The sequence below is a fragment of the Mustela lutreola genome, chromosome 16 (assembly GCF_030435805.1).
Source record: "Mustela lutreola isolate mMusLut2 chromosome 16, mMusLut2.pri, whole genome shotgun sequence".
Lineage (NCBI taxonomy): Eukaryota > Metazoa > Chordata > Mammalia > Carnivora > Mustelidae > Mustela > Mustela lutreola.
Genome location: NC_081305.1, coordinates 50,923,660 through 50,940,462, shown reverse-complemented (window position 1 = coordinate 50,940,462; position 16,803 = coordinate 50,923,660). Strand labels below are relative to the sequence as shown.

Here is a 16,803-nt window from a genome sequence, read left to right as displayed (position 1 = left end):
GTGACTGTGACTTACAAAAAGAGGAAAGGACAAAGATAACGCAGGTGTGAAAGCACAATGAGGAGATGACTGAGGGGAAAGCAGCTCCGCCCACACTGGATCGGGAGCCGAGCGGCCCCGCCCACACCTGGATGCGAACTTGAGGAAATGAATTTCTGTTGTTTAAGCCCCCAGTGTGCTGTGCTCCGTGCGGTCAGTGAGAGCGAGCACCACCATGGGTCTTCCTGACGCAGCCCCCCTGCCCCGCGGAGACGGGGTGCAGGCCCGCCCCGACTCACCTCAGGTTCTGAAGTTTGCAGCCGGGGTGTCTGAGCCCCTGACACAGGAGCCTGATGCCCCGGCTGCCCAGCGCGTTGCGGGACAAAACCAGCTCGGTCAGGTTGGGCTTGGTGCTCAGAGCGGCGGCGAGCTGTTTGCTGTAGGCCTCGGGCAGCAGGTTCTTCTCAGCTCTGCAAGGAGGGACACAAGACAAAGCCGCGTTGTGCCCGACGCTGCCCAACAACTGCGTGCGGACTGTGTCACCTCGGGCTTGAGGAAGCATCTGTCATCTTTCTTACTTTTACAAAATGGGCTCCACACCCCACTCAGGGCTTGAACCCCCAACCCTGAGATCAAGAGTGCCACACTCTACCAATAGAGCCCAGCAGCCCCCCACTCCTGCGTGTACTTTAAATATCCCACTGTAATCATTCTTATTAGTTTTCAAGAGCATTAGCAGCCAGCTCAGGGCAGAAAATGTTGGGGCTTTGATTCTTGTAGATTTAACACCAGGGAGCCCTTCTCTACCCTCTACCCTCTCCCCTCCCCCGCCAGCAGCAGCAGCGGCCCCCCCCGGGAGCCTGCCAGAAACAGGAACCCCGCTGCATCAGACATTCCCAGGGCGGAGGGTGCAGCCCCGACATGTGTTTCCGACAGCCTCCTGGTGCTCTGCTCACGTTCCAGAAACACCGATGAACCTGTTGGCGTTCTGCAGTCCCTCCCTTTCTTCCCAGCTAACGAATGTACAACGCTCTCCCTGAAGATCCAGAGCCGGAAGTACGAGCCTGTGGCTTGGGAGCTGAATTCCTCCAATAATTTCTCAATCAGAAGGCCTCACACAAAACAGGGGTTTCTACACTTTCTTGAAAAACCAAGCCCGGCTGCACAGGGACCTCGTGAGCAGGAGGCAGCCACCGGGTCCCAGAGAGCTGGGTGCATTATGACCTTGTTCCACCAAACCTGAATACGCCAGGTGGCCGCCTGCCGGTGGTATCCGATTCTGATCTCCCCAAGCATGGCCGCTTGAAACAGCACAGTCGGCTGTCTTCTGGTTCTGGAGGTCAGAAATCGGAACGGGGTCTCCCGGGGCGGGCGTCAGGGCAGACTGTCTTCCTTCCAAAGGCCTCGCATCTCTTGGCAGGTGTCTCTCCTGGCTTCCCACTTCAAGATCCTGAATTTAATCACACCTGCCAAGTCCCTTTTAACCTGGGAGGTGACATACTCACCGATTCCAGGATTAGGGCGCAGGTGTCTTTGGGGGTGGGGGAATTATTCTGCTCCCCCCTCCCCCACTCTGGCTTTGGCAAGCATTTGCATTTGTGGTTCCCGCTTTCAAGAGATTAGAAAGTGTATATATTGATTTCTGCCCCCCGGTTGGTTCCTGGCACAGACCCCCTAAAACCTTAGTGATTTCCTAAGTTGTAAGAGCACTAGGGCCCATCTCTTGTTCCAGCACGTGGTCTCTGACCCCATCCCTGACCCAGGGCTCCTAAGTCCTTTGGACTCTCTGGGGAACAGGAGAATCTTTTGCTCTCCTAAGGAGACTCAGGGTGAGCCTCTGGGTGGGACTGATGGCCAGAAAGACTGGGCTATAATTAGAAGCTCTGCACTTTTCTGGGGAATTTTGGGAGATACTGCAGTTTGGAATCTCTAAAGTCTTATGACAGTCCCTTCCTCTGAATCAGCCTGGGATAGAGAATGGGCTGACTCACCGCACAGGGCATGACATGCTGCCCGTGAGGCCTCCTGATTTGCTTCCAGTTATATGGTCTGTCTTAGAACCCATGTTTAGGGTCTTTATTCTTTTAAGTAAACCTCTGTGCCCAGTGCGGGGCTCAAGCTCATGACCCCAAGATCAAGAGTCACATGTTCCACTGACTGAGCCGGGCACACCCCTCATTTCAGAGATCTTTTATTTTATTTTTACAGATTTTATTTATTTAATTTTTTTTAAAGATTGTATTTATTGATTTGACAGGAGACAGTGAGAGAGGGAACACAAGCAGGAGGAGAGAGAGAAGAGGAAGCAGGCTTCCCGCTGAGCAGGGAGCCCCATGGGGGGCTCGATCCCCGGACCCTGGGATCATGGCCTGAACTGAAATCCAGAGTCAGATGCTTAAACTCACTGAGCCAGGCGGGCGCCCCTAAATTTCAGGGATCCTTTAGTGTAGCTCTCTCTGTAATGACAAGATAAAGCTGATTCGAAATTCAGCCTGATGTGCCCTCAGATGGCCTTTCAGTTCTTCACGAGTTGATTGTTTTTATCAGAGTGTATGAGAGCTTCCTGCTCTGGTATAGGCTCCCAGGCACACGTGAAAATTCAATAAACCGTGTCTGCTTTTCCCCAGTGAATCTGTCATATGTCAGTTTGATTCTTAGCCCCAGCCAGGGACCCAAAGAGGGAAGAAGAGAATTTCCCTCCCCTACAGCTCCAAGACAGACCTGATCAAACACATCAGTCCATTAGCGTCCCCCATACTTCTGCCTTCCCCCAGTTAACCTCCAGAGAAACTCAGTGTCCCTTTCCTTTGTCTTGCCACTTCTCTAAAAATGTATTGCACTTTTTTTTTTTTAAAGATTTTATTTATTTATTTGAGACAGAGACAGAGAGAGTGCAAGAGCCTGTGAGCAGGGAGGAGAGGCAGAGGGAGAAGGAGAAGCAGGCTCCCCACTGAGCAGGGAGCCTGAGCTGGGCTCCAGGATCATGACCTGAGCTGAAGACAGACACTTAACCCACTGAGCCACCCAGGTGCCCCTAAAAATGTCCTGATCTTGTGTTAGGATGCTATAAAATTCCAAGTTCTAACAGCCTTTTGAGTTCCTCATCTCTGGGGACTCCCGAGTATTCAGTGAGAACAACCAATAAACTTCCTTTTTTTATGCCCAATGTGGAGCTTGAACTCATGACCCTGGGATCAAAAGTTACATGCTCTACTGACTACACCAGCCAGGCACCCCAGAACAAATAAACATCTAAAAACATCTTTGTTCTTCTCTGTTACTCTGTATGTTGGCTATTTAATTTACAGGCCTCCATGCCAGACCTAAGAGGGTAGAAGGGAAAAGGATGATTTTCCTCTTCTATTTTAGTGACATTCAACTCTATGCATCTACGATTACTCCTTGCCAAAAAGCCAAAAGAATCCTCTGAGCTTCCTTCCTCCATCCCCTCCTCAAGCCCCCCAGCCCTCCAAATCACTGTCTCTTACACCACTCTGTTGTATTTTCTTTTCTTTTTTTTTTTTTTTTTAAAGATTTTATCCGTTTATTTGAAAGAGAGAGAGCACAAGTAAGCAGAGCAATAGGCAGAGGGAGAGAGAGAAGCAGGCTCTCTGCTGAGCGGGGAGCCAGCCTTATGTGGGGTTCGATCCCAGGACCCTGGAATCATGACCTGAGCCGAAGGCAGTTGCTTAACCAACTAAGCCACCCAGGTGCCCCGAGTTGTATTTTCTTTATAACATTTCTCTCTATCTGAAACTACCCAAATGATCTTTTTTTTTTTTTTTTTTTTTTTTTTTGCTTGTTTGCCTGTTCATTTGTTTACTGTTCATTGTCTCTCTCCCTTCCCATTAGGATGTCTGGGCTTGCAGGGGCACTGCTGGCCTACTCCACTGTCTGCACTTTGCAGAAAAGCACCCTTGATGGTATTTGTCGAGTGGATATGCTCTCCTTGACCGGGGCTCCAAATGAGTCCAAATGGGTACTGTTTAGAGCAAGACACTAACCGGGACACTGCTGACACTTGGGGCCAGACCATCCTCTGTGGTGGTGGGGCCATTCTGGGGACTCTGGCCTGCCCCCCAAATGCCACAGCAACCCCCATCTCCTCTGTGATGACCCAACATTTCTGCAGATTTTGCCAAGTATCTCCTGGAGTGGCAGCCATGTCAACCCCAGGTGAGGACACAGACGTGGTTGAAAGCAAGAACTTGGAGAGTGAACCCCACCGAGTACTTACGACTGTGCCGGTGGCATCTGGGGCCCCGACGCCCATCTCCCCCCATCGTCCTCATCTGTGCTGTAGGCGGCCCCGTGCAAACGCAGCACCAGGGCATTCCTGCAGCTCTTCACGCAAAAAGAGGCGATCAAGTGCTCCATCCTGGTGGCCATGTTGCTGACCACCACCACCTGGAAGGGGCTCAGCGCCTGCTGGATGAAATCCTCCTCCTGGATCTCGTAGAGGCAGCTGAAGAGCTCCAGGGAGCCCTGCTGCAAAGTGGAGCCCTCGCTCTGAGCTTTCCTTTGGATCCACCGCAACAGCTCTGCCTTGACGTGAGGCGAGACCGTCCAGCAAAGGCTCTTCTCCACATAGCTTCTCGTCTCCTTGTTCAGGAGTCCAAACAGGAAGCGGACGGTGAGGGCCAAGAAGCTCCGTTCTGAAAACCCGTACTCCACGAGCAGCCTGGCCACTGTCAGCTCGGGGCCGGCCCCTGCCTCCCCGGGATCCAGGAGGTAGTACATGGCAGCGAAGAATTCCTGGAAACTCAGGTGGATGAAGCTGTAGAACTTTTCGCAGTTGATATCCTTCTGGAAGATGTTCATGTTGAGGAATGAAGACACGTCGGCCCCATCGAGGCCGTGCTTCCGGAGGTCCCGCTCCTCAAACAGGATTTTCTGATTCCAGAGGCCATCGGCCGCCAAGGAGCACAGCCCTCTCTGGTTGAGGGGGGGCTGGAGGGTGGGGCTCCCAGGCTCGGGCTGCATCAGACTCAGGAGGTAAAGCATGTACACTGCGGTCGTGGTCCTGGACGTCTGTCTTAGTAGTCCCCCATCCTCCAACTGCTGCTTGAGGCAGGTGCAAACGACCCAGCACACCATGGGGACAAAGCACAGAGTGAAGAGGGGCTCGTTGTCCCTCACGAAATGGAAGACTTGGGCAGCCTGCTCTGTGTTGTGGAAGTACTTGTAGAAGTACTCCTTCCTCTCTGCCTCTGAGAAGCCCAGGATCTCCACATGCCTGGGGTGCTCCAGCCAGTGGTGCAGTTTCTCCAAAGCCGTGGGCCTGGTGGTGATGAGCACCGACAGCTCGGGCAGCAGCTTCTTCCGAATCAGGCTGCAAAGGAGAAGCTCTGTGGGCTGCTTCTCCTCCCAGCAGAGGCACCAGGGGCCCCGAGGGTCGTGGAAAGAGGGTTTTAGCTCATCAAAGCCATCAATGATGAACAAGAGGCGCTCAGGGACTCGGACAAGCTCCCGAAGGGGCACGCTGGGCTCAGGCCAGCAGCTGGAGATGAGGTCTTGGGCGCTCTGCTCTGCAGTGCTCTGGTTCATCTCCCTGCAGTTGATATAGAAGACGTAATCAAACCTGTCCTGGAAGAGCCTTCCGTCGGCCCAGTCCAGCATCACCTTGTGGGCGAGCATGGACTTGCCCATTCCCGCTGCTCCCTGCAGGACCACGGTGCGCGGTGGCTCCGGGCGCTCTTCGTCAGGCTCGAAGAGGGTCTCCAACTGGATGAAGCTGGTCTGGTGTCCCACGGTTCTCGCTTGTCCCCAGCTTGTGTCCAAAAGCTTCTGCTGGGCCCACATGGGATTTGAGTGTTCCTTCACCAGGAGGAGGCGGGTGTACCTGTGGCTGAGGTTGACGCATTCTCCTAGGCGTGCATTGCGGTCTTCCATCAGCCGGAACTTCCTGCGCACATAGTCCCTGTAGGTTTCCTGGGGATCTAATGGGGAGGAAGGAGGGGTCCGTGGAAGACTCATCAGCAACCATTGACCGACTCATGACTTAAAGCAAACCATGATCTAGTGCCTACTTGTTCTAAAGTATCCACCGGAGAGTTTTCTGGATGGAGCCTGGGAACCATGGTACTACTCTAAAAAGATCTCCCCTGTTCTTGGGAAGTGGAGACACTAACATGGGAACTGTCTTTAGCCAACAGTATTCATTCTATCCTTGCTACTCAATGGTCCACGCCCAGGAGCTGACGGAAGGCCACGAGGGCACCTAAAGGACATCTTAATCTCAGCCACCAGTTCCCTGGGGTCCTCCTGGTGAAGAGACACTGAAATCCCCTGTGGGCTCACAAGGAGAGGGTGGGAAATGGGAACGTGAGCCCCAGTCCCCACCTGAATGCATCAGAAACTGCATTCCTAACAAGACCGCTGCATAATTTATAGGCACGTTTAAGTCTGAGAAGGCAGTGCTGCCAAGTTTTCTGTGCCCGCTTAAAAAAAAAAAAAAAAAAAGCCAGATACGTCATCTGCACCAGAGAACTTATCCCTCCCATAAGTCCCGTGCTTGAAGTCTCTTTGGGAAATCGACTTGGCATAGAAGTGAATGCCTAATCTAGAACAAGAGTGCTCAGCAGGGTGACAGTGTCCTCCCTAGGGGATTTCTGGCAAGGTCTGGAGATATTTGGGGCCGCAGCAACTGGGGGATGGGCGGGTGGGGGCGGGCTACTATCGTCTAGTGAGCAGAGGCCAGGGAGGCTGTTCAAAATCCTGTAGTGCCCAGGACACCCCACAATAAAGAATTATCCAGCCCAAACTGCCCGGGTGCCACGGTGGGGGAACCGTGATCCAGACTAAAATGCATACTTCTTACTTGGATGTCACCAGAGGCTCATACTATCTGCCCAGAGGAAGGTGAATGAAAGATCACAATGTGATCCCAGAACTCTCTCAAAAGGAATGCATGTTCTCTTTTCTATTCAATTGTAGTAAAATATACATCATCTAAAATTTAGCATTTTAACCATTTTTTAAGTGTTTGACAGACTAAGTGACATTACACTGCATTCACAAAGTTGTGCAATCATCACCCCTATCCATTTCCGGGACTTTACCGTCATGCTCAACAGAAACCCCTGTGTGTATGAAACACTAACTCCTCATTCCTCCCCCCACCCCGTCCCCTAGTGGCCACCGTTCCACTTTCGGTTTCATGAACGGGACTACTTTAGGCTCCTCAAGTGAGTGAAATCACACAGGATCTGCCTTTTTGTGCTGGCTCTTTTGACTTGGCCTAATGCTGTAGCAAATATCAGAATTTCATTCCTTTTTAAGTCTATTATTCCATTGTATACAAACAGAATACATTGTATACATGTGGAATACATATAAATACACCATATTTCGTTTATCCATTTATCTGTTGATAAAGTTATTTCATTAGCTCTCTTCATGTGTATTAAAAAATATTGGGGTGCCTGGGTGGCTAAGTTGGTTAAAGCCTCTGCCTTCGGCTCAGGTAGTGCTCTCGGGGTCCTGGGATCGAGTCCTGCATTAGGCTCTTTGCTCGGCAGGGAGCCTGCTTCCCCCTCTTTCTCTGCCTGCCTCTTTGCCTACTTGTGATCTTTGTCTGTCAGAAAAATAAATAAAATACTTTTTAAAAATTAACACTTCTAGGCTCATAAATACACCCATTGTCCTTCCCTTTTTGTCAACTGTGATTCTATTTCAATCAAACAAAGATAACTGTGACAGTAATGTTTGAATTTTGTAAAATTCTTTGTCTTTTCCTGAGAAAGTATTCCCATTTTGAGACACAGAACATTAGGAAAATAGAAATGCTTAAAATAAGAATGAGAACAAAGAGGGAGTTATGATATCTAGGCCCTGTGCTATGCCCCGTGCCTTCAGGTGCCTTGAACGGTGTCCAGAATCATTGGCGCTATTGTTGACGTTGGCGCTGCCTGACCTGCAGCCCACACTCACTTCTTCCTTGTCAATAGTCCTGACTCTATTAAGGTAATGAGTGCCGATCCCTTGATTCCAGGAATGCTGTCCCTTCATGAGCCCCAGAGGAGGAACGTTGACACAACCAGTCCTGAGCAACCTCATTCCCTGTTGCCAGTGGCTGGTCTGGGAATGGGCCCCAGTCCCTACTAAGAGGGTATATGGGGATGACCACTGGGAAGGGGGAAGCATGTTAAACAGATGTTTTCCTGAAGGAAGCGATACTCTGTCGAGGAAGAGAGCCTTTCGTCTCTCTTTTCTCCCTAGCTTGGAATTCACTTACATGGTTTGGCTGCCATCTTGTAACTGTGAAATAACAAGAATCAGGACAAGTGAACCAGCAAGAAGTTGGGGCTTTGACAGTGTTGTTGATCTACTACATCAACTCTGCAACCATCCCACCCAAGATTTTTTGTTATATGCAAACACTAATTTTACACGTCCTTTTTTTTTTTTTTTTTGGTCTGATGGACTCTGGTGGATAGTCTGATGCGTGTGGCCTTGCGCATTCTACGAGATACATGGCTGACAGCTCACCTCTTGTTGGAGCTCCAGGAAAGACTTCGAGAGAACATGCTGACTGGCTTCCCAGTGAGGATGGACCACCAGGTGCAGTATCTGGAAGAGACATTTTAGGAGGTCAGCTAGCATTTACCATGAACACCTGAAACCAACATAACTTGTATGTCAATTTAAAAAATAGTAGTTACCCTCTCTGCCTACTTGTGATCTCTGTTGTCAAATAAATAAATAAAATCTTTTAAAAAAGGGGGGGTGGTGCCTGGGTGACTCAGTGGGTTAAAGCCTCTGCCTTCGGCTCGGGTCGTGATCTCAGAGTCCTGGGATCGAGCCCCACATCTGGCTCTCTGCTTAGCAGGGAGCCTGCTTCCTCCTCTCTCTGCCTGCCTCTCTGCCTACTTGTGATCTCTGTCTGTCAAATAAATAAATAAAATCTTTAAAAAAAATTAAAAAATAATAGTTACCATTACATCAAGCTGTGCATATAACTCCACCTATAACTCCGCCCACCCCCCCACCCCCACCCCCCGCTGCAAATGTTTAGCAGTCTCCTCACATATGCACCGCTGTTGAAAGCACTCATGCTTCATAACCTGCTCTCCTTTCTGGGGGCCCATCATGATGATTGGTACCTCCATCCATCCAAGAATTCCCCCAGGCAGGAAGGTGTGGATCAGCTTGGATTCCCTCCTTCTCCTTCCATCCTTGGCTGTGTCTCATCCAGCCACCCATCCATCCAGGCACCCACCCACCCATGTATCCATCCAACCAATACACATGCATTGGCCACCAGCGTTATCCAGGCAAATTTTGCTAGCACTGGATACACAGTAATAAACAAGGGCTCTGCTCCGTGGACCTTACATTCTAGTGATGTGGGGAGCTGAGCACATAAAAAAGAAATATTTCAGAGGTGCCTGGGTGACTCTGTCAGTTAAGTGTCTGACTTTGGCTCAGGTCATGATCTAGGGGTCCTGGGATCCAGACCCATGTCCCCTGCTCCAGGCTCAATGGGCTCAGTGGGGAGACTGCTTCTCCCTCTCCTTCTGCCCCTCCCCCTGCTCATGCTGAGTCTCTTTCTCACATAAATGAATAAAATCTTTAAAATAAGATAGATTAAATTAAATAAACACTTTATGATAACTCCAGATAATGATGAAGTTTTACTTAAAATTGAAGAAGGGTACACAACAGAGTGATTAAAAAGTAGAGTTTGAATTTGGGTTGCCGGGAAAGGCTTTTCTGGGGATGTATTGTAAAATCAGAGATTCCAAGAGCTTCCTGGGCATCTCTGAGCTCTACAGGACCCTGAAATGTGAGCCTAAGTGTGAGTTCCGATGCTCCCACCAGGTATGGCCCCATCTAGTGGGACAGGCTCCCCAGCTGCCTAGTTTTCCCTGTAAAAGTAGACCAGCTGCCCCCCACCTCATCCCCATCTCCTAGACCTTACTCCACCTCACCTGGTCCTCATTCTTAAAGGTTCCAGTTCCCTGCGGCCAGTGAAATCAAGCAAGTCAATCTCATCCTTTTTCCAGGAATCACAAAGCCCCCATGCTCCTGGGTCTACAAAGCCTGCCCCCTACAGCCCCTGCAGATTCACTGTGTTCTGAAAGCAACCCTGGGAGACCCGCACGGGACCTGGGGTTTCCTCCCCTGGGCTGAGTGCGTGCTACTGCTGTCAGTCTCATCTCTCCTGTGTTTGGTGTCATGTGCACAGCCATCTAAAGCCATTTAGGGTGGGATATCCCTCCTTCATCAGTGGGGTGAATGAGGGGTAAGCAGAACAGAGTATAAGACGCTTAATCCAAGATCTGAATGACAAGGGGCCAGATACGTGAGTAAAGGTGTTCTCTTTTTTTTTTTTTTTAATTTTTAAAAGATTTTTATTTATTTATTTGACAGAGAGAGATCACAAGTAGGCAGAGCAGCAGACAGAGAGGGGGAAGCAGGCTCCCTGCTGAGTAGAGAGTCGGATGCGGGGCTCGATCCCAGGATCCTGAGATCATGACCTGAGCTGAAGGCAGAGGCTTAACCCACTGAGTGACGTAGGCACCCCAAGCAAAGGTGTTCTAAGCAAAAAAACAAACATACAAAAACCAAAACCCAAAAACCACAACAAGTATAAAGGTCCTGTGGACACAGGAGAGGAATAAAGTTGGAGTGGAATGAGTTTCAGAGTAAGTACTGGGTGGGTGTGGAGAGAGGGGCTCAGCCAGATCTTTTGCGAGCAAGTTTGAAGAGTTTGGATTACATTCTATTCACAACAGGCAGCCTTTGGAGAATTCAAAACGAGAGAGGGGAATGATCTAATCAATGGTTGTACAGATTATTGTGCCTGTAAGGAAGGAGCTGGGGGAGCTAGGGGAGGGGTGAGTGTGGGAGGGGGTGGGAATCAAAGCACACCTAGGGGCCCTTACCCAAGTGCAAGGTGGGTTACCCACTCGGTGGCAGCAGAGGGAGGCCTTCGAGCTGCAAGTCCTGGGATTTGCCAAAGACTGGATGTGTGAGGTTTTGAGAAACTAGGACTAAGGTAACAGCAGTTGAAGCTAATCGCAAAGGATCACACGCATTAGGACAGCTGCTTTAAACAAACACAACAGTGGGGTTCCCCAGCTGGCTCAGCCAGTGGAGCACGAGACTCCTGATCTCAGGGTGGTGAGTTCAGGCCCCACAGAGGGCATACAGATTACTTTCTTTAAAAATGAAAAAAAAAAAAAAAAAGAAGACACAAAAACTTAGAGATAACAGGTGTTGGTGGGGATGTGGGAAAATTAGAACCTTTGTGCTCCCTGGTGAGAACATAAAATGGGGCAGCCCCAATGGAAAACAATGCGTTCCTTAAAATATTAAAACGAATTACTATTTGATCTAGCAATGTCACTTCTGAGTACATACTTAGAAGAGTTGAAAGCAGAGGCTTGAGGAGCTAGTTGTAGCCCCATGTTAACAACCGCGGTATTTACAATAAGAAAAAGGGAATAGCAGCTCCGGTGCTCATCAAGAGATGAATGAATTAAAATGAAATGTGTGTGTGTGTGTATGTATATTCCACAGTGGAATATTACTCAGCCTTTAAGAGGAAGGAAACTCTGACACCTGCTACGACATAGATGAGTCTTGAAAACATTAGGCTTGGCGCACCTGGGTGGCACCTGTCTTCGGCCCAGGTCATGATCCCAGAGTCCTGGGATTGAGCCCCGCATCTGGCTCCCTGCTCAGTGGGCAGCCCGCTTCTCCCTCTGCCTGCCACTCCCGCTACTTGTTCTCTCTCTCTGTCAAATGAATAAATATAATCTTTAATAAATCTCAAATGAATAAATATAATCTTTAATAAAAAAAAAAAAGACAACATTATGCTAGGTGAAATAAGCCAGCCACCAAAAGACATTCTATGATTCCACATCTATGACATATCTTGAAAAGTCCAAAACTATTCATTTATAATAGTTTTGTTATGTGTATTTTACCACAATTAAAGAAAAAAGTCATCAGTGAATATTACAGCTGACAAAGACATCAGAGAGGTCCATCTCAGCATTTTCTGAAGCGTGCCATGAACATCACCCACATCCAAATGCAGATTCCTGGTGCCCCAAACCTGCTGGTCTTGGATGCTCCCTTCCCAGCAGGGCGTCTGGACCATCCCCAAGCATGCCTAACATTCGAGAACCACTGAACTGCTCCAATCCCTTCTGTCTTACTGATGAGGCAACAGAGGCCCGGAGATACACTGGTTCTCCAGCACCACACAGCTGAAAAAAAGAAAAATGAGCTTCAGACCACACAGCTGCCCTTCCACCCACGTGTTGAAGGGTGCTGGCCAAAGTGATGCTGGGGAGAGGTTTAGGTATAATGGGAGAAGGAAGGGGGCATGCAATATTTGTACATTATTTGAATCTCCTATAAGAAGTATGTGGAACTTCTAGAAGTCCAACAATTATATGAGATCATAAATGAGTCCATTTATCCTTTTTTCTTTATTGCGGAGAGTGCTTTGACTTTCATAGGTGTCCTTGAGGCAAGATGGAATGCCATCTCACACTCCCGCAGTCCAAGGCCTCTGCAGTGTTCTCCCGGGATGGAGACAAGGAGAGTAGGAGCCATGTGAGACCGTATCTGAGGGGGCCTCACCTGCTCGAGTCTGCCGCTACATTTCAGTGAATTACAAGCCAGTGGGCATCCCACTGGGAACTCCAGATCAGCCCTTCTGGGAGTATTTACACAACCCAGAGTAGCAAATACTACAAACCAGGGTCTCTGTTTTCTTATGCACGCCCCCTCCAACAGCAGCTGGCAGGCGCAGCACATCACCTGAAACACTCTGCATGGTTTATCCCAGGAACTCTCACCTGGGGCACACCGTGTTTTTCTGAGCCTCAGTTTCCTCACCTCTGTAACAGGGGGGATCATAATCATCTCTCTCACACAGCACTTAAAGCACAGAGCGCAGGGGCCCCTGGGGGACTCAGTGGGTTAAGCCTCTGCTTTCCGCTGGGGTCATGATCCCAGGGTCCTGGGATGGAGCCCTTAATTGGCCTCTCTGCTCAGCGGGGAGCCTGCTTCCTCCTCTCTCTCTCTGCCTGCCTCTCTGCCTACTTGTGATTTCTCTCTGTCAAATAAATAAATAACATCTTAAAAAAAAAAAAAGCACCCAGAGGGTCCTTGTGCACCGTGGACGCCGTGTTAGAGGAGGGAGTGCATGGGAGCAGCCCTGGGAGTATCTCAAAGGGCGGGAGATACAGAAAGAGAAATCGGGGCGCTGCAGAAATCAGACAGGTTGAGCACAAGGGGCAGGCCCAGAGGTAGGAAAGAACTCGCACACCACGTAGTGCCTCCATGGTTCTGATGGCGAAGCAGGGATGTTCCGGGCAGAGCGAGGGCGTTGGGGGCAGAATGCAGTGCAAACAAGGCCAAGGGCAGAAGCGGGACCTGGGTCTCATGCGCACCGAGATGGTCGCAAGGGAAAGGGCCCCCGGCGGCGGGTTGCGACCTCCTTACCCCTCACTAGGTCCTCTCTCAGTCCTCTCTCCCACAGGTCCCGCCGGCTGATGCGCTGAAAGAGGCCCAGCGCCAGCGGCCAGGCGGCATCCGGCCCGTAGTGCGCCACCAGCAGCTGCGCAGTGTCTAGGGGCCCCGCCGTCTCCAGCCGCCCCCAGGGGATCCTGCCCGCCTCTGCCTCCGTGCCCAGGTACAGCTTGAATTTCTTCAGCTCCACGGCCTCCAGCTCTTCCAGGTAGGCCGAAAGGCGACAGAGGCCGTGGCTGACCGGGGCTCGGGGCATGGGAAGTGTCGTGAACCTCGGAGGGCAGAAGCCGGAGGCCTGCGCGTATGGGCGCACGCTGAGAGATGCCAGCATGCCCTCCTTCTGCCTCCGCAGAGCCGGGGGTGGGGGGGGGGGGAATGGGGGGGAGTCCTAGGGTTGAAATAGAGCTTCCTCCCCTCACAGGTGACGCCTGCCCAGGGCCAGGAGGCACCAGGTCGTGGGTGTTCCCTTCCAAGAAGAGGAAGTTGGGCAGATTAGGAAATCCCAGGAGCCATTCCACCATGAGAAAGACTTTCACTTCTGCTCTCTCTTACCAGCTCCCTTGGCTAAGAGCCACACTCCTAACGTAATCCTTCCTGCTCTTGGTGTGCCCATGCCGTGCTCCTTTGGATTATAATGAGACTAGCTACTGCCGCTCCTCATGGGATCCTGTCGGTGTCAGATGTGCGCAGAGAACCTGCCACGGCAGGTGGCCCTGCACCAGAGGAGCAGTGAAATGTGGGCAAATGCAAGCAAACCTCCCTTCTAGGGAGAAGCATGAAGCTCTTTACCTGCAGGGACCGGCCGTTTCTCTTTTCTTGGCCCCAAGACTGCCCTATACCTACCACTGTGTGGTACACAGGATACTGGTTCCCAGAAGATGTCTGTGTCCCAATGCCAGAACCTCTGAAACAGTGCCTTCCATAGCAAAAGAGGCTTTGCAGATGTGATTAAATGTAAGTCTCTTGAGATGGGGACGTCGCTGTGAATTGTCCAGGTGGGCCTGGTGTCATCGCAAGAAGGCCCAGAGTCAGAGGCAAGAGAGATGGAAGCAGAGGAAGGAGTGATAGGATGCATGTCTGGCTGGAAAAGGCAAGGCAATGGATTCTCACCTGGAGCTTCTGAAGGAGCAGCCTGCTGACACCCTAATTTTAGCCCCTTTCCGAACTTCTTCTTTTTTTTTTTTTTTAAGATTTTATTTATTTATTTGAGAGACAGATCACAAGTAGGCAGAGAGGCAGGCAGGAAGAGAGAGGAAGAAGCAGGCTCTCCGTGGAGCAGAGAGCCCGATGCGGGGCTCGATCCCAGGACCCTGGGATCATGACCTGAGCTGAAGGCAGAGGCTTTAACCCACTGAGCCACCCAGGCGCCCCCCCCTTTCTGAACTTCTGACCTCAAAACTAAAAATAGTCAGTGTGTGTACTGGGGCTTTGTTATAGCAGCATAAGAAACTGATACAGACTCTTTTGTCTGCATTGGGTTGGACCAGGAATGAAAAGAATATAGATGTAACCAGGGCTAACAGGCTCACAGAGAACTTGTAGGGAAACAATGTTGCTGTAAGTCAGGAAGACAGAGCACTCATTCCTTACTGCAGCATAACTTAGCCAAAACTGACCAGCCTAGGGATTTGATGATTTGAGGAGGGCACTCAAAGCAGCATTTATTGCTTCAGTTAGGATGCCATGGGCTGAAACTGGGAATCCTAATTTCTTTCTTTCTTTTTTTTTTTTTTTTAAGATTTTTAAAATTTATTTGAGAGATATTGAGAGCAGGAGAGGGGAGAAGGTCAGAGGAAGAAGCAGGCTCCCTGCAGAGCTGGGAGCCTGAGCAGGACTTGATCCCCGCACTCCAGGATCATGACCTGAGCCGAAGGCAGTCACTCAACTAACTGAGCCACCCAGGCGCCTAGAATCCTAATTTCAATGTCTTAAACAGTAAGAAAAAGCAAGCCACCACTACAAGAAATAATACAGATTAATCCTGTGGGCATAATATTAAGCAAGAGAAGCCAGATATTAAAACGCGTGTTCTTCATAATCACATTTGTATGAAATTCACAAACAGGTAAAACCAGTGAACAATGTTAGGAGCTATGGTATCAGTTGCCTTGGGAAGCTCGTCCGGTTCAGCTCCAATCGTTCTGATCACCATTTTCTTCCCAGCAACTAGATTAGTGCCCAAAATGCCATAAATGCCCCCATTACATTTGATGAGCTACACAATGAATGAATCATGCATACATATAACTTTTTATGTGACCCCAGATGGAGACATGACCTAAGGCAGGACACAGTATTTGGAGACAAAAGAATATATGTATTTGGTTGAACTACTTGGAATGAAAATGAGACCTTAAATCTATGTCCAGCTTAGGAGCAGTGCAAGCTAGATCATCCTATGTAAGAAAAGGAATGCAGAGAAAAATGGTGGGAGGGGGAGGCACCTGGGTGGCTCAGTGGGTTAAGCCGCTGCCTTCGGCTCAGGTCATGATCTCGGGGTCCTGGGATCGAGTCCCGCATCGGGCTCTCTGCTCAGCAGGGAGCCTGCTTCCTCCTCTCTCTCTCTGCCTGCCTCTCTGCCTACTTGTGATCTCTCTCTGTCAAATAAATAAATAAAATCTTTAAAAAAAAAAAAAATGGTGGGAGGGGGAGGAGAGCATGAGGAAGGGATTCTGTGAGATGATAATTCATTCCTCCCTTGCATATGAAAATTGCGGAATGCTTGATGGGGGAGGGGAACTCTCCTGGACACTGGTGAAGGAATTTTTGAAGTACTATTATTGGTCTGGATTGGCTGGGAGGATAATAATTGACATGAAGCAGGAGTCAGGGAACTAGGAATGTCGTTTTACCAGGATTCATAAAAGTGAGGGCTCCCATTGGTAGCAGGGAGTTGGTGAGTGTTTTTGTGCATGCCAACAACATGAAGAAGGCAACTGGGGAGTTCCTCCTGACTTGCCGGGGACAGCAGTGCAATGTGGAGACCCCCCAGGAGTCTCTCTCCCCCACCCTGTGCCGTGTCACCTCACTAGCAGTGTGCCCCTGGAAAAGTCACCTTACCTTCACTCCAACCCTCTGAAGGCTCAGCAAAGGAATGAAGAAATGGGACGCAGGACAAGTCCTTATGTAACTTATGTAAAACGGGCAGAGGTGAGGTATTGGGCGCTGACCCTCAAATGTGACCTACTTCTCTTTTCCTACTTTCACTAACTACTGTGGCCTCCACGAGTCTGCCCATCCAAGTGCAGGGACGGGAGGAATGGGACAGATATGCTCAAAGGGGAGGGGAGGGACTGTGAGAGCCAGTAATGCTTTCTGGACTCAGAA

The 16,803-nt window shown here is 50.0% G+C and overlaps 1 protein-coding gene across 1 annotated transcript in view; it reads right to left on the bottom strand.

The window, feature by feature from the left end:
- Positions 1-13,769, bottom strand: part of NLRP12 (NLR family pyrin domain containing 12) — a 28,430-nt gene extending 14,661 nt beyond the window's left edge. The window contains exons 1-4 of the mRNA XM_059153689.1: positions 13,450-13,769; positions 8,470-8,550; positions 4,217-5,918; positions 279-449 (exon numbers count right to left, since the gene is read on the bottom strand). Of these exons, the coding sequence (XP_059009672.1) occupies positions 279-449; positions 4,217-5,918; positions 8,470-8,550; positions 13,450-13,732 (2,237 nt within the window). The 5' untranslated portion in view covers positions 13,733-13,769. The remainder of the gene's footprint in view (positions 1-278; positions 450-4,216; positions 5,919-8,469; positions 8,551-13,449) is intronic.
- Between the last annotated feature and the right edge of the window lie 3,034 nt (positions 13,770-16,803).